This window comes from Sebastes umbrosus, chromosome 15 (genome assembly GCF_015220745.1).
Source record: "Sebastes umbrosus isolate fSebUmb1 chromosome 15, fSebUmb1.pri, whole genome shotgun sequence".
Taxonomy (NCBI): Eukaryota; Metazoa; Chordata; class Actinopteri; order Perciformes; family Sebastidae; genus Sebastes; species Sebastes umbrosus.
The window spans coordinates 25,794,840-25,822,277 of record NC_051283.1 but is presented as its reverse complement, the minus strand read 5'-3'; the positions used below and the strand labels follow the sequence as shown (position 1 = coordinate 25,822,277).

The 27,438-nt window shown below is 41.6% G+C and overlaps 2 protein-coding genes across 10 annotated transcripts in view; one reads left to right on the top strand and one right to left on the bottom strand.

The window, feature by feature from the left end:
• The window catches only part of kiaa0319l (KIAA0319-like ortholog), a 25,708-nt gene extending 5,712 nt beyond the window's left edge, over positions 1–19,996 (bottom strand). For 2 of the 8 annotated variants that reach the window (XM_037795071.1, XM_037795078.1), the window contains exons 1-17: positions 18,058–18,211; positions 14,797–15,414; positions 12,643–12,827; positions 12,118–12,231; positions 8,975–9,243; positions 7,875–7,964; positions 7,364–7,619; positions 5,106–5,201; positions 4,556–4,653; positions 4,313–4,400; positions 3,316–3,408; positions 3,065–3,197; positions 2,658–2,763; positions 1,998–2,120; positions 1,782–1,905; positions 486–618; positions 140–288 (exon numbers count right to left, since the gene is read on the bottom strand). In XM_037795071.1, the coding sequence (XP_037650999.1) occupies positions 140–288; positions 486–618; positions 1,782–1,905; positions 1,998–2,120; positions 2,658–2,763; positions 3,065–3,197; positions 3,316–3,408; positions 4,313–4,400; positions 4,556–4,653; positions 5,106–5,201; positions 7,364–7,619; positions 7,875–7,964; positions 8,975–9,243; positions 12,118–12,211 (1,852 nt within the window). In that variant the 5' untranslated portion in view covers positions 12,212–12,231; positions 12,643–12,827; positions 14,797–15,414; positions 18,058–18,211. Of the gene's footprint in view, positions 1–139; positions 289–485; positions 619–1,781; positions 1,906–1,997; positions 2,121–2,657; positions 2,764–3,064; positions 3,198–3,315; positions 3,409–4,312; positions 4,401–4,555; positions 4,654–5,105; positions 5,202–7,363; positions 7,620–7,874; positions 7,965–8,974; positions 9,244–12,117; positions 12,232–12,642; positions 12,828–14,796; positions 15,415–17,897; positions 18,014–18,057; positions 18,212–19,749 lie in introns of those variants that run through there. The other 6 variants (XM_037795072.1, XM_037795073.1, XM_037795079.1 and 3 more) reach the window with 6 other exon arrangements.
• ncdn (neurochondrin) lies at positions 17,984–27,438 on the top strand. 2 transcript variants are annotated; one of them, XM_037795081.1, is made up of 8 exons: positions 17,984–18,122; positions 20,411–20,627; positions 21,632–22,664; positions 23,182–23,351; positions 24,626–24,864; positions 24,953–25,168; positions 25,812–25,954; positions 26,705–27,438. In XM_037795081.1, the coding sequence occupies exons 2-8, from the start codon at positions 20,427–20,429 to the stop codon at positions 27,121–27,123; spliced, it is 2,421 nt and encodes an 806-aa protein (XP_037651009.1). In that variant the 5' UTR covers positions 17,984–18,122; positions 20,411–20,426; the 3' UTR covers positions 27,124–27,438. The 2 variants fall into 2 exon arrangements, with proteins under 2 accessions (XP_037651009.1, XP_037651008.1); XM_037795080.1 differs by lacking the exon at positions 17,984–18,122 and adding an exon at positions 20,061–20,192.

The following is a 27,438-nucleotide window of genomic DNA, read 5'->3' as shown; positions in this document are numbered from 1 at the left end:
TATGCTCTAAGCAGCTGTGTGCTGTAAGATAAGAACGACTCCTGCTTTAAAAGACACAGAAATCTACTGATGATGTTTCCAAAGTGGAAATAGTTCCTTAATTATAAATCCACACACACACACACAAATATCTCCTGACCTTCTCTGACGATGACCGTGACAGTGTCGCTACTCTCCAGCTTCCTGTCATCAGTCACGGTCAGGGAGAACATGTACGTGCCGACCTCGAGACCTGTCACCGTGGCAACGGCAGTGTCTGCATTCTCAATCTTCACACCGTCAGGACCCCTGATGGAGGGACAGAAACAGAAACGAGTGTGAAAGAGAATTTACCGTAGAAGGACGGATAAACCTTGGCTAGTTTGTTTTTGTACATTTTTAATCAAACTGTATTTGCAATGAAGCTTTTTAACTGACTATGTTTCAGTTATTGCATGAACTAGGGAGCCTGCAGCCAAAGCAAACTGCCTTTGTGTCCGACTCACTTGGTTAGTTTCCAGTGGTAGGTGGCTATCTTCTGGTCGTCTTTGCTCTTACTGCCATCCAGCGTGGTTCGATCGACTGGCAGCGTCAGCTCTTTCTCCGGTCCTGCATCTGCTACTGGTGGCTTGTTGTTTTCTGGAGGATGGAGAGCGAGAGATGAAACTAAAAATACACCTCTGTACAACCCACATGAAGGTTACAGTAGTAAGTGGGCTGTCAAAAGTGTCTGGTTGTCCTCAGAGCTTAAATGAAAACCACATGAAACATTTCCTCTTCTTTAAAGCCCTTTCAAACTATGAAATTCTGAACATTGGTCAATACGCATAATTTCTGCCCCGCGTCCTGCGACCGCCAACACTGCTTTGCAAGACGGGCTTCACTAGATATAACTTTGCGGTTTTGGTGCTTCCGTGTAGTTTGTGTTGGAGTTTGAGTCTGAACAGCGTAGCCACACGCGAGCGCGCATGGGACACCGACCCGGATTGATTTATACGTGTAAGAAGTTACAAACAGTCCCCTTAAAAAATCAATTTATAACGAATAACATCTTAGAAAAAAACCCCACTCATATAAATGACAACCTGATACAGAACATAAAGGTCAAAGTGTTATCAAAGAACAGCAGCACTGTTCTGAAATACCTCTGACTAATAAACATGCTGCCATTTCTTTTTAGACATTAGAACTCACACGGTTGACATAGTTTGACCTTGCAGGTGGATGTGTACTCGCATAACCGCTCCTGTTCAAACTGGCGTCGTGCCAGTGTGTGTTTGCCGTCTACAGTTCACACCGGGTGCTTATCAGGTGGAACGTACTAGTGCATCCACACACACCTCCCATTTACTGAGTCAAAAAGCTGTTATCCAAAGGTTAAGCAAATAGAAGTTCTTAACGGCAGCTTAAACCCCGACATCAGCTTTGCACATTATCTAGGCCAAGTACTGTTGCATACTATGCTCTTCACACTTCATGTGTATATTTGTATATAACCTGTGGAAGAGAGTGAGAGCAAACAAGAGGAGACACAGGGCATATTGAGTACAGAGGACGAGGAGATGAGGAGTTTAATTCTAGTCTTGTCTGTAAGTGGTGCATAAGTGCACACAGCTGAACCAATAGGCTTTAAAAACCACAAGTTAATGACTATCAAATAAAGAGTGTCAGTTGAAAGGAACTGTAATTAATGCCCTCAGCAGCTGAATAACCTAATATTTCTCTCAACTTTTCCCTATTCAAAGTGCTGAGGCGGCATAAACGTGAGCATCTTTTTCTTTCTTTTATCTCCAGCTGTTTACCTGGCTGCACAATGACGGTGACCTGCGCCGTTTCCTGCTGTCCAGCCGAGTCCGTCACAGTCAGCTGGAAGGTGTAGTCGCCCTCCTGCATGGCTGACAGCTGCAAGATCGGCGTCCGGACGCCCTAAATAAAAGAGCACACAAAGAGATGTCAGCCGTGATTCTCTTGAAACATGAAGATTAATTATGTATATGCATCGTCCTCCGGTATCTCACCTGCATCTCCACCACCTTGTCTTTGCTCTCAGGGCTGAGGGACCACTCGTAGGACAGGGAATCGTGGTCGTCGGTGCTTTGGTTGCCGTACAGCGTCATGGAGTTGCGTGGCAACTGGATCACCTGGATGAAGGGAGAGGAAAGACCAGGTTATCAGCAGTGGCCAGCCGCGTATAGGTGTAGAGGACATTTCTTGACCAGAAGCCCTTCAAAAAAGAAGCGGTTTCGAATCCCTCCTTACCCAAATATAATGTCCCATATTTGGTTCAGAATATGTTGCTACATCTTGTGTGTATAATACAAAACAATTAGACCTTATGATTTAAAGGTTAGACATGCTACTTTTACATGTTGCTACTGGTAAAAGTTTATTTGAACTTAATAATATTGGTAATAATAATAATACTTTATTTCTATAGCACACATGCTTAAAACACAACATAAAGTGCTTGACATCATAGATTATCTAATGCTAACTTTTGGTGACTTTAGGAGAAAAAATCTACAGACGCAAACAGACAAAGTAGTAAAATAAACACCTAAATGTGTATTTTGTTGTGTGTTTTCTTTCCGCTAGTCTGAAAGGAGACATGTTTTGGAAGTAACGTAGCCAGTGAGTGTCCCCCCTTTAGAACAGAGCCACGACGATAGAAGACAGACCTGGTTAGCGCCAGCGTTGGCCACAGGCCGGTAGTCCCTGGCTTTGTTGACCAAGAGGGTTGCCTGTGTCGAGTTTGTGGCTCCGTCTGAGTCTGTCACTGTCAAACTGAGAAAGGACATTCATTAGGTTCAATACTAAAATAGAAATTGAAAACACACATCTATAAAATCACAAGTTAGAGTGAAACATAGTAAGAATTTGAGTAACTTTAAGCCAGACGTTCCTTTACTTTTAATGTTATACTTATGACAGATATATATAGAGAAATGAGGCAACAGTATTCAAAATCCCGACAGTTTTTTTTCCCATTTATTTGTCTTTGTAAATTATTTTTATCTAAAAATACAACTGAAAACTTTGGACCTCTCAAAGTTAAAACAATGTCACGACTGAAGACCACCTGTACCTGAATGTGTAGTTCCCGGGCACCAGGCCGTTGAGGGTGAGGACGGGGGTGTCGGCAGAGACCTTCTCCTCCCTCAGGGGACCTTTCACCTCCTCCCAGTGCCACACCACCACCTTGTCATCATCTGTGCTCTCTGTAAGGAGGAGGACATAAGAGGACAGCACAGTTAAATACATTTAATAGCATGAGAGGAAAAGGTAACATATCTTAGGTGCAAGGTCTCTCTCTTTAGCTGCTTGTGGGACACTCACGGCTGCCGTCGATGACCGTCGAGCTGGTTGGCAAGGAGATCTCCTGGAACTTTGGGGAAACTACGGCAACAGGACGCTTGTTTACCCGCGGCTCTGTCAGGTGGAAAACAAAGAAATCAGCTCGCTTTGCTGGAGCCCTGCGTCAGCTGCTGCTTGTGACTGAGGCAGCGTGCACGAGTCACTGGCTAGCTCGGCTAAAGTCACACAGTGTGCGTGGGAGGAAAAGCAGCCTCGTCTGCCAGCGGTAACATTTATTTAATCAACATGAGGCTGAACTGTGGACTGATTCCTGATCATTTACACCGAAAGACAGACAGGGGAGACGATACCATCAAACATTAAGTCATGCCCTTCTGAAGGCCTACTGCAGCAGAAGAGCCACTCCATACTACTGCTGAGCTTCATTAGGATTGGACTATTAGACACTGTTAATATCAAGAGAGATAACTACATACAGGCACTGGTTCAAATAAGAAACATTTCAATAGCTCTGTCATAAAAAGCTTTTTTTTAATAGCTCCAAAGTTTTGCAAAATTTTGGTGAGGAAAAACTGGCATGGCCATTTTTTTTTTACTTCTTACCTCAAGATATGTGAATGATAATGGGTTCTATGGGTACCCACGAGTCTCCCCTTTACAGACATGCCCACTTTGACTTTACTAAATGCAGTACCTGTGAGGGTACAATATTTGTCATTGTTTTGTGTTGTTAATTGATTTCCAATAATAAATATATACATACATTTGCATAAACGCGGCATATTTGCCCACTCCCATGTTGATAAGAGTATTAAATACTTGACAAATCTCCCTTTAAGGTCCATTTTGAGCAGATAAAAATGTGTTATTAATTTGCTTTAATCGATTGACAGCACTAGTTTTTATGTCTCCAGCAGGCTTCATTCGTTTTGAAAGGGGGCACATAAACACTCAACCCTCCAAACAACTTCTAAGATCACCACAATATATGAATGAGATTTTACACGTTCGTCCTCACCTGGTTTAACTGTGACATTGACGTAACCTTCTCCATGAGCCCCCTCCCCGTCCACCGTCACCTCAAACTCATACAGGCCCACAGTCAACTGAGAGAGAGAGAGGAGAGAGAGAGAGAGGAGAGAGAGGGAGTCAAAGAGGAAGTAATCATTTTCAGACGCAACTGAAACCTTCTATTCAATAGAGCTCCAGCTGCACATTTTATTTTGAGCAGTTTATGAATGTGAAGGCTGTGATGTGTTACCTGGCTGAGTTGAAGTGTCTTGCTGTGCTTCCCTGCCATCTCCCCGCTGTAATCTTTGGGATGAGTTATCAGACGCCAGTCAAATGCATAGTTTGTCCCTGTAAAGGAGTGGTGACGTCAAACAAAACTGCTCATGCATTTCTTTCAAATCTATCAGATAAGGATCATTTCCAGATGAGAGATTTTGGGATCGTTGGAGCATGTCGAGGAGGGATCAAGGGATTATCTGAATGATGACGTTCGTCCCCTCTTCCTAACTGTATAATCTTTTTCCAGTCTGGATTTGAAATTCTCCAGCAAGTGTTCAGTGTGATGTACAGTACCCTGATGGTGACTCAGGAATATAACCTTCAAGACCAATTACATCACAACACGCTAAATGACAGTCAGTCTGCTATTAGAATACATTGAAGTCAGGTACATTTTCCAGATATTTCCAGACTTATCAGGTTTTGATAACTCTGTCTATGCAATGGAAATGCATTAGAAAATCAACCTGCATGTGTCAGGTAATGAATTTCAATAGTATGTAATATTTCCATGGTTTTACCTGGGGGCGTCGGGACCACAAAGGCGTTGAGCTCGACCTCGTTGAGGGGTAACGTGACCTCCACACTCTCTCCTGCTGAAACCACCAGCTCCCTCACTGTCGTGGAAAACAACACAGGGATCAGAGGTGATGCCAAAAGTACAGCGTGACAGGCTATGGGATAGGAAGTGGTCAGAGAGCGGAGTATTCCAACAGAAGAGGGACAAATAACACACCCTGGGGGGGCAGTTTACATATACTGTACTCTTTCCCCACCGAAGGCTCAAGCAGGGTTGATTTACAGCGTTGAATTTGTGTTTGAAAGGGTTAACCCGCGTTGACCGACTCGGCTATGCGACCCAGGTCAGACCAGGGTCGATTTTCAACGTGAACGACATGCACCGGGGTCATTAACAACCAGGGCACGTAGCTCGAACACACGGTGCGACGTATGGCAGTAGGAATGTATTCCGATACACTGGAGGTGAACGTCGGACGAGAACAACATGGATATGTGGCGAGACTTTTAGGTGCGGAAGCTCCTGGCCGTCCGTGAAATTAAGCGGTAGATGAACGGGACGGTGAGGGACAACATAATATATACGAACATAACAAGGCTGCTGAATGAGAGAGGCATCCGTCGTACACAGAGGTAAAAAGTAATTGTACAGTAACAAATGACAAATGAAATGATGTCGAAAAGAGTCTCAGCTTTACAGTGATATCCAATTTATGTAATTCAGTTTAGGGACCCCCTAGTATGGATCAAGCTCCAAAAACATCCTGGATTGTACAACTGACATAATGCAACTCAACTGTATTTATTCACTAAACCCTCCCTGCCTTGTAAACGGCAACATTAGGTCACCCATTCCACACCCAGCTCATAACAAAGGCTTTCCAATGTTCTAGTCTCCGAGCCTAAACTGAGATGGAATCTTTTTTTTTTTTTTTAAATAACCCTTATTACATTGTCAGGGTTATTATCTCAGTCTTTACAAAACCCTCTTCAGAGCCACAGGAGACTTTTTGCAACTGTTCTCACATGACTAGTAAACTGATCATGATGTGTAAAATTGGTTTCCCTCTCAATCAAACTCTGAAAGTGAGATGTTCCCCTTGAGAATCACGGGTTCTTGTTGTGTATGTAAGTCTGAGCTCCTCATAAAATGCAGCTGACTTTTGGACAACTTTTCAGTCAAACCAGCTCATCCTGTTATTGTTCACTCCAGTAGGAGTGTTACCAGTTAAACAAGCTAAACATATTTTATCTGTAATGACATTCATTAATTCATACACACCATCAGGATCTGATCTAAATGCTCATTCACACACCGATGGCACAAGGAACAATTTAGGGGGGTGGACGGTGGACGGGGCAGGGGGGGGGTTCAGCATCTTCCCCGAGGACACTTCGACATGCTGGAGGACCCGGGGATCGAACCGCCAATCTTCGGATTAGTGGCCGAACTGTTCTACCTCGTACTGAGCCGCAGCCTCCCCGGGATGGAGAGAAACGGACAATACGAGTTATTCCTGTTTGCAGAAGGCCAGCGTGTCTCAGCACATTCCTGTAGCTTACACTCATTTGGCTTCACACCCACAGCCCATGTTGCTTTCATCTGAATAATCTCTCCTCAAAATAACAACGGAGCAGTCTCCCATAAAATTTGTGGGCAAAGGAAAGGATCTTTTGCAAATTTTGGGTGCGTCTGACAGAAAAACGCAGGCTTAAAAAAGGACAATTATTTATTCATTTTTTTTCATTATTATTATTATTATATTTATTTATTTTTATTTATTTATTATTATTTATTTATTTCTCTCTTCTTCTTCTTATTTCATGACTTATTTGTGGATACTCTCCCTGTATTTTCTATAATTTTAATTTTATGTATCCATGATTGAGTCAGTTATGTCCTCTGTGGCCCGCTGTGGCTGTCTGTGTGTATGTTGTTGTCAGGTATGATTGATGTGTTGTGTCACGGGTGGGTGTTGTTCCGAAAAACAAAAAAAATAACTTTCCCTGCATAGTGACTGTTCTATTGATTATTGATAATTAATAATAAAAAAAGACCTTGGAAGAAACAATAATTCAGACATAAAAAAAAAGGACAACAATTTATTTAACAAATTTGAGTAAAGAATGGACCTGAGTGTCGTGTGAAATCTTCCTCCAAGGCTGCAGTGCCGTTACATTATTTAGCAGCTCATAATTAATAAATGAAGACAAGACATATTACTGAACGAGCTGAAAATAGGTGATCGCTGACACCAACCGCTGCAGACGGTAGCTTCCTTACCGGTCTGTGTTGGAGTTGTGATGACAGCGGTTGCGGTCGTTGCTGATGTGCTCACATCACTGCTATTGGAAGACGCGGCGGTGTCGACGGTGTCCGTTGAGTTCTGCTGCGGTGGAGCTGGAGCGATGTCTGCACTCCCATTGGCTAACTGGCTGAGGTTCTTTTGGGCCGTTTGGACAAATGCGGCGGTGCTGGGTACTGTCGGAGTTTCCTTTTCCAGTTCAGGGATTTCCTGTAGGAACAGATAAAGATTGTAGGTTTGAATGATGTGATAAAATTACACGCCGAATCTACCACCACACTCTGACTAGTGTGACTGCAAAGAATGAGGGTGGGGAGCATTTAAGAAAGGACGACAAAGAAAGGGGAAGAATATTGGCTGCCTTATTTCAGTGTTGGTACAGAAGGTTAACTAATTAACAGCAGCTGCTACAAGAAAACAATGCAATATAAACTTTCAGAAATAACCCATATTCTGTGAAGTTACCGTGCTGGTAAGGTGTCCAGTGTGCGGTGCTTGGCCTTCTGCATGCTTTGCGTGAGGAGCTCTTCTACGTCTTGCTGTGATGATGGGACTCTTAAAAGTAAAGTTATAGACAAGAAAAATAGTTTATAAATTACAACAGGAACAGTGTGTAGCATTTAGGGGGATCTATTGGCAGAAATAGAATATAATATTAATAAATATGTTTTCTTTTGTGAATAATCACCTGAAAATAAGAATCGTTGTGTTTTTGGTAGTTTAGAATGAGCCGTTTCTATCTACATAGGGAGCGGGTCCTCTTCACGGAGCCGGCCGCCATGTTTCTACAGTAGCCCAGAAGGGACAAACCAAACACTGGCTCTAGAGAGGGCCATTTGTATTTTCATGTTTTCGCCTCAGCCACCGTAGTTCTCCTACACGCTTGGCACATGCGAGAAGTTTCAGTTGGTTGCAATTTGCAACCTCACCGCTAGTTGCCGCCAGATCCTACACAATGTACCTTTAAACTCGGGGTATCTGCAAATACCAAATTCCCAATGTCAGTGCTCTCTTTTTACCAAATTTAAATTCTGTGTATGTCATTGCATGGTCATCCTTACTATAATAACACTATTTTAGGAGCAACTGAAGTCAGACGGCGGCTGACGGTACCACATTTTAACACTCTGCAGCTCACGTTGCTACTACAGTGAATGTTACTACAGTCAGAAAGTGTGTCAGAGAACTACGGTGGCCTTCAGGTAACGCAGAAACATGAAGGGCTCTCTCTAGAGCCACTGTTTGGTTTGTCTTTTCTGGGCTACTGTAGAAACATGGTGGAGCAACATGGTGGACTTCGTGAAGAGGACCCTAGCTTTAATTGTAAAATAATATATGCAAATGCTCTGCTCAAAACGTCTAAATAGATGATTAATCTTCAAAATAAGAAAGATAATTATATAGATTGTTATCAATAATTATATGGAAGTGTTTTTAAGTTTAATTTTCTCCTGTTGGCGTCACTGTACTTTAATCAATGACGTTAGTACGCGTCTGGAAAAATGATATATGACAATAAAAATGTGGTCAGATGATGTTGATGTTGTTTCAGCTGCTCTCTATACCTTTGAGAGCAGCTGGAGGAGGCCGAGGGACTCCTTGTGTGGCTGCGGCAGGGAGGTGATGGGGCAGCCCCCCTTCTGCGAGCAGCGGAGGAGCACACACTGCCCGCCGAGGCTCCACACGGCGTTGCAGCTCGGATTCAAGCAGCAGGACTGCCAGCACGTCGCCCCGCCTATCCCTCTGGCCAGAGAGTGCCAACCCAGGCCGATGGCGCCGCTCCAGTCGATCCCCAGCACCCCGCCGGTCACCCTGCAGAGATTTGCTGACACACCTGGGACGGGGGACAGGAGGAAGGAGAAAACAATGTGTACCGATGTTCAAAACTACAAGTCACTGTGACAGATTTTTGAACTTGTTTCCTGGAAGAGAAATTCTAGAGTTTTGTGTAGCGTGTAGTTTGATCAAAAGGATCTGCCAAAGGCGACATCACGGATCCGCCAGCGGGCAGCGCTTCCCAGGCCTTTTCATGATTTCACTTGTTTATATCAATCAGGGCATTGTTGGCTACTCTTGGCATTGTCGAAGGCAAAGGGGGCAAAGTGAAACCCACAGTGAGACTTTTCACAGATTAGGCTCTGACTGAACATTTCTCAGAAACGCCGAAATGCAGCCGTAATTTGAGCAGTCGGCCAAGTCAGCAGCGGAGAGAGGAAGTGAGGCTTTTCCCTGACAAAACAAGACACTGATTAAAACCCAAAGCACAGTATGCAGAACGCACCAGACTCCACCCTCTAAGCCAGACCATATCAGACTCATATCAGCAGTGCAGTGAGCTGGTACAGTTAGCTGCCCCCCTATGTGCATGTTGCTCTTTTAGGAGCATTGCTCTGGGTGATAAAAACTACTCTTATTCAAGCTTCACCAAGCAGTATCAAATGAGCTCAATTCAATCCATCCATTGTCCAACACACCAGAAAGTCATTTGTGTAGCCAGGTACAATAAAATCCCACAGACTGTAAAAGTAACAGCAGGGAGAAATAGGAGGATATATTTCACCCCTAATTAAATTAATGTCCACACAGACAGAGAAGCCAAACTAGCCGTGAATAAGAGTCCAGGACAAAAGGAAAGCTGCTGAGTCACTCTGTGAATTAAGAAAACTGCAGCTGCGATGAAAAAGTGCGGTTTTATTTTTGTCTTGCAGTTCAGCACGGTCAACACACGAGAAGCAGATTAAATCTTTAGATTGTATACGCACATAAGCAGGTTTCAATCATATACTAACTGCAAATACTGGTGATGATCACTTATCATTTGCTAGTAGCCCTCTTTGAACAGTATTCTATACTACATCTGGAAATATGCTGTCAATGAATGCACAACAAGTACTGGTTCTTCTACTAGGCTTAGTGATAACTGGGTATAAGCTCTTGCTTTACATTGCATCAAAAACTAGAATGGCACTCGGAGAGCGCAGACCTCCGCCCCCCCTCTCCGTTCAGCTTGCACCATCATCCACGTGTATTTTTGTCTATGATGAGATCAGCTGTACGTAGCGGAGCATCGTAAAACACTTCATTCAAATTGGACAGAAACAAAGTAAAACTCACCTAAACCGTCGTCGTTACTCTTTCCAACAATCACCAAGTGTGCTTTGGTCAAATTCAACTGTAATTTCACCGAGTTTAATGTGAAAAAATGCAGATTCTACAGGTGTCGCCACCAAAATCTAATGGATTGTTCATTGTGCCACACCCCACCCCTCCAAAAGATTTCTTCAAATCCATCGCGGACTTTTGGAGGAATCCTCCAAACGGACAAACCAACCAACAAACAAACAAACCAACAAACAAACCAACCAACAAACAAACAAACAAACAAACCAATGCCGGTGAAAACAGAACCTCCTTCCTAGGCCTTCGGCCTTGGCGGAGGTAATAATTACTTTTATGTTTACCTGCATTCAGCTGGTCAATATTAATATCCCTACATAAGAACAAGATTTTTCTATCATTGACAGGGTTGCCAACTCTCAGGCACTGACCATGAGACTCACGCAATTGACTCTTTTCACACGCTGTCGCGCCACACGTCCATTTTCTCACCCAGAGAAAAACTAATTTAGAACTGATAACATATGCCCGAGGATATTTAAACCTACAACAAGGTCAAAACTGCAGAACTGAAAAGAAGAAGGAAAAACGGGCTGATGATTACCACTTATTGTGTGTTGTTTTATTTAACATGTTAGCAGTTTAGTTCTTTCTCTGCAACAGAGCATTTTGTTGTCAATGGTTACTGCTGCTCTTTGTGCTCAAGAGGACACCGCAGACTTGTGAAGCCAGCGGTGCGGCCCAGATTGCAGTCAAGTGCACCTTGCCAAAAGCATCCCGAGCATGCCAAATGCATTTGTGGTAATTTCGTGGGCCATGCTCCCCTTGGCGCACCTGTGGCGCACTTGATTTGGGCACAATAATATCATTTTGACACTCGTGTTCTGTAGGCAAAAGTAGCAACAATATTTCAGGATGTTTCTAAGATAAAATTGAGCTGACTGCAAGGTCAGTCAGTTGAGAGCTTGTCCTGCTGATGGCAAGGCCGTTATCAATGATGGTGGCTTCACTAAAAAACTGAAAAACACAGTTCATCAGACAGTGCTATACCCGTAACTGTTGCTACCATGGCAACAAGTGGGCTAAGGTTTACTTCATAGGATGTCAGTGTAACTCAAGTCTGGAAAAACACAGGTCTTGCCACACACACAAAAGCACTGTAGTTTGTTTTAGAAAGGACCCTTTGGCCTCTGTTTAGTCATCCCACCCCTTGTCCACCCTTCTTCTGTCCCCCACCCCTCAACACACACACACACACATACACAATGTCCACACACAGAGCCCCTATTGTCCCGTTTCACATTGTAACCCACTGAGCGGAGTGGCATCAGAAAGAAGGCACACAGTAGGGGTGCCAACAGCCCTCTGTCCCTCCGCCTCAGATTAGACGGACAGTAAACACCAACTGAACCATCCGAGTATCATCTGATTCTAAAGACGGATGAAGACACACCCTGAGTAACCAAAAGGTTTGTAAATTTACTGTGCACTCGAGCGTGGAGATGAGGCACAGCTGTGAGCTTCCTTATCAGTTCTCGGTCAACAAATTAGGTTTGGCCAGTTTGTGTTCAGAGTGACGGTTTGTTTTTACCTGTAGGAGAAGCCAGGAGCAAGAGGTAGGTCAGCGGTAGGAAGAGGAGGTGAGGTAAGCTCCAGGTGAGCAGCTTGTGGTGTGCATAGGACATTTTCCACAAGGACCAAGGACCTAGAAAAAATGAAATGGAACTATGTTAGTGTGCTTTAATGTTTCCTCTATATTCATTCAACAGAAGTGGGCTACCTAAGTGGGCAAGGTGAAATTCCTAAATAACAAAAAGGAATAGTTAGACATTTTTTTGGAAATACGCTGATTCGCTTTTTTTTTGCTGAGAGTTAGAGCAGAAGATCGATACCACTCTCATGTCTGTACGTTAAATATGTAAAAAAAAGTCAGTGCCGAGACTGCACAAGAAGAAATGTAGATTTGAAGGTTATTTTTCATTTCATCAGTCTGGTCTGCCTCACACCCCCCTCTCATAGACTCTCATCAAACTGAATCTACAGATGGTTTATTCGAATACCTGTCAATAAGTACTCAAGCACACCCTCTAAACAAAACCCCCCCCATCACATTTACCTTTCTCCCGGCCAGGCGGTGGAAGAAAGAGATGTGGGAAGAAAGAGGGGGAGCGAGGAGTTAGGTCGGCAGCCAGGTGCTGTGAGGCGACGGGTGAAGACGGATCAACACCAGCACTCTGAGGAAGAGATCCAACATGGCCTCCTGCGGGGGGCCTTCACAGGCTCAGTTGCTCAAACACTACACTGCAGAGAGAAAGGAAAAAAATGAGCGGATCATTTAATATTCATTTCAGGATGAACAAACATGTGGCCATATGGGACTGAGTGATAATTCAATATACATGTATGCTGACTTTTAGTGGAATTGGATCGCGAGATGCCGATGTTGTGTTATTGTTTTACTAAAAAACTAAGTTATTGATGTCTTTGTTTGACACATGAGAAGAGTTTTGTCTGATGCGATGTGGGACAAAGTTATCAGAACAATATTCATATATTTTTTCAGCCATATCTCGCCCCCCTGATATGAATTATTCAGGTTTTTCCCGCCTTCTCTACCTTGATTACAGACAACTGTGCTTCAGCTCTTTAGAGAAGCACTCCAGAGGATTTGAACAACCTATAAACACATCAACTTGATAACAAAAGTGTATGCAAATAAAATTCAACTGCTTCAAGTGGAGCTATTCTGCAGAGAGAGCAAAGAATACTTCAATCAATTTCCCCTTTACAATAATCTAAATATGGAAATGACAAACACTATTATCATCAAAAACAGAGGATGAAGGGGAAATAAAGAATTATTTAGTTTAGTGCTCTGTTGGAAACAACCGTCTCCTACCTTACATAAGAATCCAGACAACTGCTTTCTGTTGTAATTACGACACAGAAGGAAATACAACAAGTCTGTTTCATTATGCAACTCTTCTGCTGATATCCTGTTGACCGTGACTCTTAAGAAAGTATGATATCATGACTCACAGTCCTGTGACCTCCCTCCTTTTCACTATTAGCTCAAGCACCACGGAAGTTTAAGAGGAAATGACAGAGATAAATAAATTTACATACACTTCTATGACAGGTGACTAGTCCCAAAGGCATATCTCACAACACATTATGCAAAAATCTGAACTATGCAATCTAATCTGTCGTTACACTTTGGAGGATTGCTGGAAGCAAAAAAAATTAATAATTCTAACTCTCTCTTAAGCTCTTATCTCTTTCCTGTGCAACAACCGCAGCCATCACTCTATACACATCAGTTTTATCACACGATTGCATCCCTCACTGGTCCTTCATACTGTGCGTTCTTTGTGGCACTTGTTGTAAGTCACTCTGGGAAAAAAAAAGGATCAGACTCCTTGACGTAAAGGGGATATAAGTGCAGTCACAATATATGAAGTTACTTTATCCAATCTGACAGCACTGTAGAAAATGGTTTAAATTACACTCAAGACCCCGTCACAGGCCCTCCAGACCCCCCGAGGCAACTTCCTAAAGCGTAATGTCCTTTCCCTTCAGGAAGTGGGATGAGGAAGTTTCTAATTTCCAAGTCATTAGCGATGATAATAAATTCATGCTGGAGAATAATTACCTTGCTGACGTCTTGGAGGTGCAAAAGTAAACTCTATTCTTTCATGCAAAGTAACACTTCAGGAACTTGTGATTTGATGAGGAATGCATGGAGTTAGTCTGAGTAAAAAAAGAGCCATACTGCACTTTTTCCTCCACGCAAATTATCATGCAAGTTCTTCAGCAGAATGGGCAAAAATAGAAAAAAAAAAAGGGGGGAGTGAACAGTACAAGTCCTGGGACACTGTGTTCAAGACGTGAAGAGCAAGCCTCTTCCACCACCACGTCCCACCACGTCCCACAAGGAGACTACTATGGGGAAATATAGCAATGAATCAAGCAGCGATCACAAACATCTGCTGAGCAGACAGTCTGGAGATGTTAGCTAGACGCTATGTATCCATAGGGTTGTAAATATTGTTAGGGTTAGTGTTTAAAGACATGCAGACACTGATATTCTTTTCAGAGTTTGAGATTCATGATAGCAGATCATTTTTGTTTAACCTGAAAACATCTGTTGCAACTATATCATATGTTACTAGATGCTGTTTAAAAAAAAAAAAAAAAGCAAAGTTGTGATCACCAGGCACAGATTATAAATCCTCACACACTCACACAACAAGAAACTGCTGACACAAACCTGTATGGTCTGGCTCCATATGTGATTCCTGCACATGGACGCTTGAGCTCCCAGCAGCCTCCTCCTCCTTCTGTTGCTATAATAAACAGCTCAGTAAAATCCCAAATCCACAAACAGTCATTAGTCCGCCCGTGCTTGTTTGTCTCTCCCAGGTAAGCCACCAAATCAGCAAAAAGAAGCTCCAGGTAATCCAGACAAAAAAAATGTGACGCTTCTCCTCCTCAACCTACAGCACTGTAGAGTTGCTTTTTTTTGTACTGCGCAGCAAAAGCCCACCAGCTGCTGGTGACTGAGTGTTTGCAGCACCAGTAATGCTCAGGTGCACTTGGTCACCTGGGCTGATGACAGCTCGGCCATTAGAGACATTTCAATGGCTACTTTTCCCTTGAGAAGCTTCTGGAAAACAATGATCTCTGTGACCAAAAACCCCCCTATATCCAGAGAGGACAATCTCTCTCTCTCTCTCTCTCTCTTTTTGGCTGTTTCTTCCTCCTCTTCCTCTCCCTCAGTCGCAGCAGTCAATAGCACGCTTGTTAGTTCTGTATTTGCTTCTAGGCTGGACAGGTTGCTGGAGCTTTCTCTGTAATGACGCCAAGTCCCACGCACAGTTTCTTCTGTCTGCGACAGGGAAGGTAAATTAAATTGGTGTTATTTCTCTCCCAGATAGAGGCCTTGAAAGAAAATCAACAAAATAATCAGAATAACCACTCACCGTTTTGCAGTTTACAACTACAGAAACATCCTTACAGCCACACCTTTTATAATCCTAGGACAATATTTAAATGGATGCAACACAAGTATAGGCATATCTTACACAATGAGGCCAGTAAAACCTTGGACTGTATATAAAACATATGTCATTTAGTCTCTAACTTCTTATAGATGTTTCCCCTTGTACTTAGGTTGTTTTTACCTAATAATCTTATTCAATTTAGTCACCTTTTCTGATTCACTGTATTTATTTTGACTTGCAGAAATAGCAATAACAGTATATGACTTTTCTTAACTGCTTTTAACTTGTTCCTTTTACTTATTGCAGTCACTTATTGTTTCTACTGCTATTGGATGTCACTTTAACTAAGCGATGGTTTTCATTGCTTCCTTTTTAAAAGAATATATTTATATTTATTTTAGGATGAAGGAGCATTATACAAATATGCACCCTCTTTTCCAACCTACTTCATTCTGTTTACTGATGGATGAGTCTGTTTTTATAATGCTGCAAGTCAAATGTACCCATGCCGTCCAATAAAAACTTAACTGAACAGACAAGGAATTGATTTATGGATCAATATAAAATATAAAAGCCATTCATTATTTGCCACACATTTGCTTGTTAAAAGACAAAAGAGTTGGATATGGAAGTTTTTATTGGACTTTATTAGTTGTAACCCACAAAAGACATTCCACAAATGTGTACCATGAGAGTCTGTCTTGACTGAAAAGGCGATTTGCACATACGCATAACTTACTCTGTAAATACAAATGTCATGTGGCCCATAAATCCACATGAAGCAATCTGCAAATGCGCAAATATCTTTCCACGTGTAGAAATAGATGCACAAATGCGAAAATATCACTTTACCTTAAAATACGTATTTACAGAGTTAGTTATGCGTATTTGCAAATCGCCCATTATTTTTGTGGATGTGACTTTACACAACACAAATACAAAAATACATGTTTGTGGATAGTGAAATATTTGCAGATCATGGTACACATTTGTGGAATGTCTTCTGTGGATTACAATTAATAAAGTCCAATAAAAACTTCCATAGTTGGATGTCTAGCATTTTTTTTTATCAAATATGAAAACTTCAGGCTTTTTAAAAAAAAAAAAAAAAAAAAAGCTGTGTTGGGATCTATTAACAATTTTTTTTACTCTACCAAGTAATTGATAAAAAAAATTGCAAAGAAAAACCAAATCATGAAAATAATAATCGCTCTATAAGAATGATTGATTGTTGCAGTAGTAGTGGGGGATTAATTGACTGCAATTAACTGATTGATTGACTGCATGAATGGAGGTCTGTCAGTCAAATGAGACGCATGAGTAAACCCACTGCTGGGATAATATCTCTCAGACATTTCATCCAAAATGGTGGGCTCTTGCATTATGTATCTCTACCAGTATGTTTATGTAAATGTCTGAGTAAAACCAAATAAAAGAAAAACAAAATGAAAAAAAACAACAACAAAAGAGTTGGATGTCTAGCTTTTTTTTTTATCAAATATGAAAACTTCAAGGTTTTTTTAAAAAGCTGTGTTGGGATCTATTAACTATTTTTTTTTACTCTATCAAATAATTGATAAAAAACATAGAATGCAAAGAAAAACCAAATCGTGAAAAAAATAATTACTCTATAAGAATGATTGATTTTTTATCTTGTAAAGTTATGACTTTATTATCATAATATTACACATTTTTTTCTCATAAAGTTATGACTTTATTCTCATAATATTACGACTTTTCCTTGTAATATTATGACTTTATTCTGGAAATCTCAGAATTTGTTTCCCCTCAATGTGGCCCTAATACTCATAGTACATTTGCACTTTGGCCTTCACTGCATTAGACTTATACACTATATTCTTAGACTATAAACTGTGTTACCTTCATCACAATGCTCAAATGTTTTTCGGCTCCAGAGAGATTTTGTATTTATTTATTGCCTGAAATGGCTCTTTTGATAGTAAAGGTTGGTGAGCCCTGTACTATAAGAATGATTGATTGTTGCAGTAGTAGTTGGGATTAATTGACTGCAAATAAGTGCATGATTGATTGACTGATTGACTGCATGAATGGAAGTCTGTCAGTCAAGTGAAACGCATGAGTAAACCCACTGCTGGGATAATATCTCTCAGACATTTCATCCAAAATGGTGGGCTCTTGCATTATGTATCTTTACCAGCCTGCAAACAGAAAAAAAAATGTCTCTTAGCTGTGAGATAATTTAATATAAAGGCCGATATAGTCTGCAGTGTGCACTATCACACAATTACAGTCAATAATATGACACCTTGGTATCTAGTATCTAGTTTCGTTTTTACAAGCCTATACTTGCCAGTGCTGACATGCATGTTTAAGGTAGATATATCACCTGTATAATCCAGGATCTCTCCTGTATTAAAGCACCTTGAGGCTAACAGCTGATGGCATCCTCTCCTTCACTACAACACACCGCACAAGAACACGGTTTTCAATGACAACTAGCTGCCTCGACACCTTTTAAAAAGACAGGAAAGTGTAGCAGGACTTACAGTAAACGTTAAAGGTCCTTGTGTCGTCGTTGTTATTGTTGTTGTCCTCTTGTACAGTTAATCAGGTCAGTATTCCTCTCGCATGTACAGCTGTGTCTCTGTGTGTGTGACTACTGTCAATCCAGTAGGAGCGATAACATGACGCTTCCGGTGGCTGGGGTTTTCAAAGTAAGAGTACTTCACTGACAACCGTTTTAGGAGCATTTTTGCGCAATATATAATAAGATAAAATAAGATCAGATATTCCTTTAATAGTCTCGCAGTGAGGAGATTTGCAGTGTACAGCAGCAAAGGGGATAGTGCAACAAACAAGATGCATCAGCTAACAGTAAAAAAAGAGCTAAATAAATTATAACGACTTTTGTCTCGTAAAGTTATGACTTTATTCTTGTAACATTACGACTTTAATCTCGTTATATTACGACTTTTTTCTCGTAATATTTTGACTTTATTCTCTTAATATTCCGATTTTTTTCTCATCATATTTCGACTTTTTTCTCGTAATATAACGACTTTATTCTCGTAATATTATTACTTTTTTCTCGTAAAGTTACAACTTTATTCTAGTAACATTTAGACTTTAATCTCGTAATATTACGACTTTTTATAGTAAAGTTATGACTTTATTCTTGTAATATTTCGACTTTTTCCTCGTTATATTACGACTTTATTCTCGTAATATTATTACTTTTTTCTCGTAATATTACGACTTTTTTCTCGTAAAGTTATGACTTTTTTCTCAAAATATTTAGACTTTTTTCTCGTATTACGAATTTTTTCTTGTAAAGTTATGACTTTATTCTCGTAATATTTAGACTTTATTCTCGTAATACTATAACTTTTTTCTCGTAAAGTTATGACTTTTTTCTCGTAATACTATAACTTTTTTCTCGTAAAGTTATGACTTTTTTCTCGTAATATTAAGACTTTTTTCTCGTAAAATTATGACTTTTATTCTGTAAATCTCCGATTTTTTTCCCTCCTCACTGCATTAGACTTATATACTATATACTTAGACTATAAACTGTGTTACCTTCATCACAATGCTCAAATGTTTTGCGGCTCCAGACAGATTTTTTGGGGGTTTTTTTATGCCTAAAATGGCTCTTTTGATAGTAAAGGTTAAGATAAGATAAGATCAGATATTCCTTTATTAGTCCCACAGTGGGGAGATTTGCAGTGTACAGCAGCAAAGGGGGATAGTGCAAAAAACAAGAGGCATCAGCTAACAGTAAAAAAAGAGCTAAACAAAGTGTTACAAAATATGAACCATTTAAATAGAATAAAAGTATAAAAATAGGTGCAGTATATACAGTATGACAATAAACAGACTATTAACAAAATTGCACAAGTGGAAAAAATGATATTGCACAGTCAGAATGAAGAAGCACAATAGCTTAAATTAACAATATTTCTGTGAAGGAATATATACATATATATATATATATATATATATATATATATATACACACATATGTGACTACTGTCAATCCAGTATGAGGGATAACATAATGCTTCCGGTGGCTGGGGTTTTTCAAAGTAAAATACTTAACTGACACAACCGTTGGAACATTTTTGCGCAATATAGAAGCACAATAAATTAAACCAACAACATTTATGTGAATGAATAAATGTGATAAATCAAGTTACACGCTCTAAATGTGTATGTATATATATAAAACAGACACTTACCCCGGTAATAAGATGCTTAATTAAATAAAACGGACGACGGTTAACGGTTAATCTGAATACTACTTCCGGCCGTTGCTGCGCCACCTGCCGTGCAACTGGCAAATGGCGAACAAAACTCAACAGAAACAGTTAACCTGCTGAGCTTTTAGTCTTTTTTTTTTCATTTAACGTTGTATTAAATGCTATAAAACAACAATAACAAAAAAGATTTAAAAAAAAATGTCTTCTTCGACCTCAAAAAATATCTTTGCGTCGTTTCTCCGACGTTCTTACAGCATGAGCCAAAATGGCGTCCCCGCCTTCCAACTACCCGCCTTCTGATTGGTCGCTTCAATATTTAACATTTAACATGGAGCGTTCTGATTGGTTCATACGGCTTCGTGTTGACATTTTACTTCCGGGAAAGTGCTCATGCGGCTTGTTGCCGCCTTGCTGATAAAGCTGTAAGTTATCTCATTTATAAACGTTTATAACCTCCACTTTAACTGTTTAATGTTGCCAAACGTTAGTTAAATGACTCAACTAACTAACTGAACATCATTACATTAGTAAACTGCTATTGTTGACCCTCAAAAGGTGTGGAGAACTGATTTTCAGTGTGATTTTCTGTCACTTTGCTTACCTTTGTTGTTTTTATTCCTCTCTCTCATCTCTTACACAGTTACTAAGCTCATATAATGGCTGACTGCACCGACCTTATACCTGTGGTGAGCAGCCTGTCTCCTGTGAAAGAGGAGCAGGGTGATGGAGGAGGAGGAGAATCAGAGAGAGATGCAGGAGGAGGTTTGACTGATGCTCAGAGAGAGGTGTTGGAGAGATGTCTTCATTCACTCAGACAGGCTCAGAATGACAGCCACACTCTGGCTGCTCTGCTGCTGGTGAGTATCTCTTCTTCTATGTGTTGCTGAAATACTCACTACTCACTATTTCACTGATCCTTAGCATTATTATTGTTAATACCAACTGCCTGTAAAACTAACACAATGCCATCTTGCCAAAAGTGCAGATTTTCATGTCTTTTTGTATCATAAAGTAGGTTTAAGTGCTTTATTAATACTGTTATACCAGGGGTCAGCAACCTTTACTATCAAAAGAGCCATTTTAGGAAATGAAAAAAAAAGAAATCTGTCTGGAGCCGCAAATCATTTGATCATTGTGATGAAGGTAACACAGTTTAGTCTAAGTATATAGTATATAAGTCTAATGCAGTGAGAGCCAAAGTGCAAATGTACTACGGAGTATTAGGACCACATTGAGAGTAAAAAAATCAGAGATTACGAGAATAAAGTCATAACTTTATGAGAAAAAATAACACATAAAATTACTACTTTATAATATTATGACTTTATTCTCATAATACTACGACTTTTTTTCTCATAAACTTCTGACTTTATTCTCATAATAACAAAACAAGCAATTTCACAGAACCTTGGGATGTGATTTTCCATTATTTATGATTAATTCCATTATGATTTTAAGAGACTAAATGATTAATCATTTAGTCGCAGCCCTAACTAGACCCAGCAACTACATTTACATGAACTGCAATATTCCAATATTAACCTCATAATAAACACATAGTCTTTAGTCTAGTTACCCTTAGTGATATAAATAGGCAAAATATAGATAAAATCAGCATATATTACTCAGGTATAATTCAACAGTATTTCAAATTACACCTTGCAAAATAAGGACCATCATTTTGAATCAACATCTTGCTAGACCAGTTTCAACAAAATCTGAACATCATAACTTTCACAATGGTAGAATTTATAGCAGAGGTGCAGCATTAGTTTTACTTTAGGATTAATTATATATACTGTAGAGACCAAGTACCAGACCTCAGCACTGACAGGTGGCTGTTTCCTCTCTCTGTCTTCAGATAACTCGCTTGTGCCCAGCAAGCCAGCTAGACAAACCCACCCTGAAGCACATCTTCGAGGCCGTTGGCCTCAACCTTCCGGCTCGGCTTCTGGTGACAGCTGTCAGAGGGAGCGACAACTCCGGCTTACCCCCACAGGAGCTCCTTTCTCTGGGCGCGGCTCTGCTGGCTGCCCTGAGCACAGACCCAGACATGGCCTGCCATCCCCAGCTCCTCACCACCGTCCCGCTCCTGCTGGGCATTTTAGCCAATGTTCCCATGGACCAGCAGAAACAGGATCAGAACCAAGACGTAGAGATGGAGGAGCCGAGTCCAGATCGTAAAGAAAGTGATCCTGCCAATGCAGCGAAATCAGCAGGAGAGGTCCAGACCAGCAAACAAAAGGGTGATGGTGGCGGCGATGAAGCAAACGGAGTGTCAACATCTCAAGAAACCTCCAAGCTGGATGAGGCCATGGCTGCTGACTGCTACCAGATTCTCACAGCTGTGTGTGCCTTACCCAGAGGTCCCGACCAGCTGTTGAGCAGGGGTGCCATTCCCGCTCTGTGCCAGGCAGTGGAGGAAAACCAGACTTTCAGCCGCGAGAAGGGGCTCCCCTTGCTCGGTTGCCTCCTCTCAGGTAAAACCAAGGACAAAGTGTGGAGTAAACACCGCGCAGAACTCCTCGATCTGCTGGTCAGGCTCTCCAAAGATTTCTGCCAAGCCAAAGACCACACCCAGCTGGACATGTGTGCCCAGTTGGTGCAGTTTCTCCCCCCAGTGGGAGTGTCAGCAGAGAGCGAGGAGCTGAGGGGAGTCGTGGCCCGCGTATGGGAGGCGTTGAGGCCCATGTTGCAGGCTAAGTTGACGCCGAGACAAATCGGTCCCATCCTGGTCCTCAGCGCTTGTCTGCTGGATTTGCACAGGTGGGAGCTGGTGGGGCCGCCAAAGTTCTGCTGCTTGCTGGTGAACCGAGCTTGTGTGGAGGTCAGGATGGGTTTGGAGGAACTGCCTGGTAACGTGCTGAGCCCGGAGCTACAGCACACACTCACAGGTAGTGTACTTTTTGATTGTAATTCCAACATCTGACAGTTTTGTGTTTGTTTGTTCGTTTAGGCCTACTCCAAACTGCTTCCTTTGCCATTTTCCTTATTTATGAAATTACTAATAATTCTTTTAAGCAGGGCTGTAGCCAAGATTTTAGAAAAGCTGATGTGTAATCCCCACATGAAATTTTGACTAGCCACGAAAAGAGTCTTTTAAATGTTCTTTTCCCACATAATAATAAATCCGAAATCACTTATTTCAATTAGTTTTTTTGCCGTAACTGGGCCAAATGTAAGAATTTTGACTCTAAAAATATCTGAATCAGGGTTCAAAACGTATGCTATGTATAATTTGTTTGTGTAGAATGTACCTGCTTCTCAGGTTATTTAAAATGCCCTGAAACAGCACTGAGGACATGACCTTGGTGTCCTCAGTGGAAAGCTACCTCTCTGTTGTTAATATCTGTTTTGAAACCATGACGTGGGTAAGATTTGATTAAACATGATTAACCTTGTTATTCCCAGGCTGTTACCGAATCATGGAGGCCGCCATAGAGCAGGCCTGCTGTCTGGCAGTGTCCCCGACCGCCGAACCCACTCAGAGCTCCATCCCTTCAATCAGTCTGCAGCAGAGCAGGCAGGTCCTCGGGGTGCTGGAGGAGGCCTTCTCCGCTTTGATGTACCACCTGCAGCAGGTCAGAAGATGACGTTTAAAGGGATAGTTCGGGTGTTTTGAAGTGGGGTTGTATGAGGTACTTATCTGTAGTCAGTGTATTTACCTGCAGTAGATGATGGTCGACACGCCCCCAATTTGGAGAACCAAAGCAATGTACTTCTGTGGACAAGGCCGGCAGCAAAATGTATTTTAGCCGACGAAAAAAGAAATGCTCGCCTAAAAATATAAGTTTAAGTGTACGCTATATTTAGAATATTTCCACTGGTTTACCTCGCCATGAGACAGCTATACAGTCTATGTTTTCGACGGGAAACTGAAGCTGTTGACCAGACTCCATTGGGGGGAAAAAACAGTGATTTAACGTCGCAGAACACGGGAGTTGCTGGTCTACCGCTGCCTCGATCAGTTAGTTAGTTTGTTTGTGTAACTTTGGTCAGTTCTGATTCACCAAACTCGCCTCATACAACCCCACGTCAAAACACCCGATATGTCCCTTGAAGCTTCTGTTGATGGCACTCGCATGTTCTTTGTTCTTTTATATTACTTTTTATACCTACTTGTAGATTAATCAAGTAGTCAATTGACAGAAATATAATCTTTTTAAAATGTCATTCATTTTTAAGTCATTCTCTAAATAATAATGCCAACCATCCCCTAGTTACAGCCTCTCAAATGTTGTTTATTCAATAGTAAACGGAATATTTTTTTAACCTTTGGACCATTGATTGGAGAAAACCTGGTATTTTTCATGACATGGCTTTGGACTCAAGAACATTGTAATGGACATTTTTCACTGTTTTCTGATGTTTTATAGACCAAACAGTTAATCAATTTTATGATGGGATCATATTCTTCTTTTCAGTCCTACTAAATGTTCTATGTTTTTTATCATTGCCATTAGGGAATGTAACATTAGGAAAGCAATCCAAAGAAACATTTTGGGCCTGTTTTTTCCTGGGCAAGACAGTAACAAGCAAATATGCACTGCCAGGGGAAAAAACAATGTAGGAATGAAATATTTAGGCAGACTAGGAAGATTTTGAAAGAAGTGTAAAACATTTCATGAACTTGGTATATGTTAAAATACTTTTGTATTATACCAGTCAATGAGAGAGGAAAGCTAAAAAGTTATATATAAATCCTTATTTATATGAAAATCTTATTCTTAATCTTATATTTTGAGGTTCTGTAATAACAATAACGGTTCTTTGTCAAACATGAAATCTCCTCAGAGCTCAGTTCTCGCACACACTTTTCTAAAAGACTCTTCCTCGTCTCTTCCTGTTATCGTAGGTGGATCCAAGTCGCTATGGCGACCCTTTTATTTTCGCCACATTCCGCTCCCTGTGCTCATGGCTGGCCGAGGAGACTTCCTGTCTGAAGGAGGAAGTGACTGGACTGTTGCCATTCCTGATCGGCTACTCCCGGAGCCACCTGCAGGGCGAAAGCCCAGAGCAGGGCCTCTCTGACTGGATGGCCGAGGTGTCCGCCAGAGAGGAGACGGGGGCGTGGACTGGCAGAGAAGCTCTGAGGTAAAGATGACGATACAGATCAGAGGGAATCAATCATATAGATTATACCTAGTTATCTGACTATACTTTCTCTCCTCCTCCTCTCCAGGTATCTCCTCCCAGCTCTGTGCCACCTGTCAGCAGAGGAAGGTCCCAGGAAGGTGCTGCTCACCCTCGACACCCCGGCCCTGCTGGTGGACTTTCTGTCGCGGTGCTGGACTTCCCTCAAGGGGAAAAGCGGGGTGGCGTCGGCCAGGGATCCCAGCATGGAGACGGCCTGCTCGGCACTCCTCAACTTCACCGTCACAGAGCCAGAGAGAGTCAGGTAGCTGGTTCACAACATCTGAAGCCTGCTTATTAATGATCTGTTGTTTCATTTCTATCCATCAATGCTGAGATATCGCCGTTCACGCTAAGTGCGAATCCCCACTGGAAGCGAGACGTAAGCGTAACTGACTCCGTCTTCAGCCGCCTGGAGAGCTGAGTGGACAGCGGCTCACTAACCTGCCTTCACCAGGCTCACTGACAGCAGACATTTACTGAACCAAAATAGTTTTCATGTCGGCTCCATGGGAGGAAATCAACAGTTTTTGTATGTATTGATTGATTTTATTTCCCTGCCCACTGTACTGCACGAGTGGAATCTTCCTGTAGTGAAACAGGCGAGCTCACAGACAGACCTCGATCTGTCAATGTAGATACGGTTAATAAGTTTAAAACACATACACAGCGGGTAATTTGTGTGATTTAAAGAGCTGTCAATGCAGATGACGCTTCGCTAAACGTGACAAAAATAGACTTGGAAGTGTAAAAAAAAGTGGGAGGTCAGTGTGAATCAATACATTTAATAAAATGGATCTGTTCCTTGAGACACGCGAGTGACGAACGTCAAAAACAGTTTCAGTGGGGATTGGCCGTAACTGTTTATGAAGGTGTAAACTTAAACTTTTCTTGTTTTTGTTGTCCAGGAAGGACCCGTGTTTCCGAACGCTGGAGGTCCTTTTGAGTGAAGCACTTCCTGTTTTGGTTCATAAACCCCGCCTGCTGGTCCTAGCAGCGAATTACTGCACGTTGGGACTGATGATCGGCAGACTCAAATCACCTCCTTCAGGTGAACATTTTTTGGTTAAATCACACACTTGGTACCAATTTGTTTTCCTGTTGTGTTGTCCAGTGATAATACACTATGCAGTTTGCATCATGTTTCCTGTCCTACAATTTAGTGCTTATGTTTTTATTCAAAGTTGTCGACACAGTTTCTAGTCCCAGTGCTTGTAAAGAAGCCTTTTTAACATCAGGCTTTTGATGTGTCATAGCAGGAAAAATCACAAAAGTAACATTAACAATGGCCAGGAAGTCCTGTGACAGTGAGTCAGTGAGCTCACAGAAACTGAAACAGCAGCTCAATGGAATTCAGCCATTCGTAATTTGATTATTTACACCTGTGTTTTTCCTTGTCACAATGTCCTATAGCAGGGCTGTGGAAATGGCAAAACTAAGTGCAATGCAGCCATTACTAATGTTATTATTTACCCTTGTGCATTTCCTTCTATAACTGCTTTGAAAAAGACATGTGGGAATGCAGATCATGTGGGCTCCAGGTTGGACAGGAAAGCCTCTGTAAACATTAAAGTTACTCTTAAATCCTCAGCTAATATTGACGGAGTCTCTCTCTTTAAATCTGCATTAATCAATCAATCTGTTGACTCTCTGTTTTGTGAAATGGGTCGCATGTAGTGCCAAAATGATCGACTTTTTTTTATCACATTTTAAATTTAAATATAGACACAAAATGTTATTGGCAACTTTAGTTCACAAATATATGACTACTAACGATGCATACCTTTTTTTTATTTTCCAGACTCCGTTGAAGCCGGCCAGAGGCGGCTCTTCTCCACGGCTCTCCGGTTCCTCCGCAGCGCCCTGGACTCCGGCTCGAGCCCCGGCCCGGTGAAGGTGAGCCTCGGCTGGGAGGAGAGCTGGGACGAGGCCGCGGAGCTCTGGAGGTTGTGTCTTCAGGCTCTGGGAGGCTGCGTCCGCGCTCAGCCCTGGATCGCCGCCCTGGTCAGAGAAGAAGGTTGGCTCAAACACACGCTCGCCATGCTGAGTCAGTGCAGCGCGCTACCTGACCAGCACACGCAGGCGGCGCTAGAGGAGGCTCTGTGCGCCATGGCGGACCAGTGCCTGGTCTGCAAAGGGGAGATTAGAGACGTGATGAGAAATGATAAAGGAGCTCTTACGTGTATGAGGAACCTGAAGAAGTCAGTGGGAGTGAAGTGAAAACTGCTGCCAACGGACAATCCGCTCTTTAACGGAGTATTTTGAAGTACTAAAGGAGGGCTGTTACTGAAGCCAACCATGCGTGTTTATTGCTTGTACCAATTTGACATAAATAATGTGTTAACCCAGACTTGCCCCAGACTTTGTGCACTTTGCAAATGAGCTTGCATTGAAAAAGAGGGCACTTAAAGTTATGAACATATTTTAGTGTAAAATAATGCAAATGTTTAGACAGCTGTGCTCTGAAAAGACACAGTTTCTTACATGTCAATTGTGAAATGTCTTTAATAAAGAGCTATTTTGTTAGAAAACCTA

Bases quoted from the DNA above. Each gene is read 5' to 3' on its own strand.
- ncdn (XM_037795081.1), top strand. From the start codon at position 20,427: ATGGCTGACTGCACCGACCTTATACCTGTGGTGAGCAGCCTGTCTCCT. The intron at 24,865-24,952 runs GTAAAGATGACG...CCTCCTCTCCAG, and splicing joins ACTGGCAGAGAAGCTCTGAG to GTATCTCCTCCCAGCTCTGT. The intron at 25,955-26,704 runs GTGAACATTTTT...TTTATTTTCCAG, and splicing joins ACTCAAATCACCTCCTTCAG to ACTCCGTTGAAGCCGGCCAG.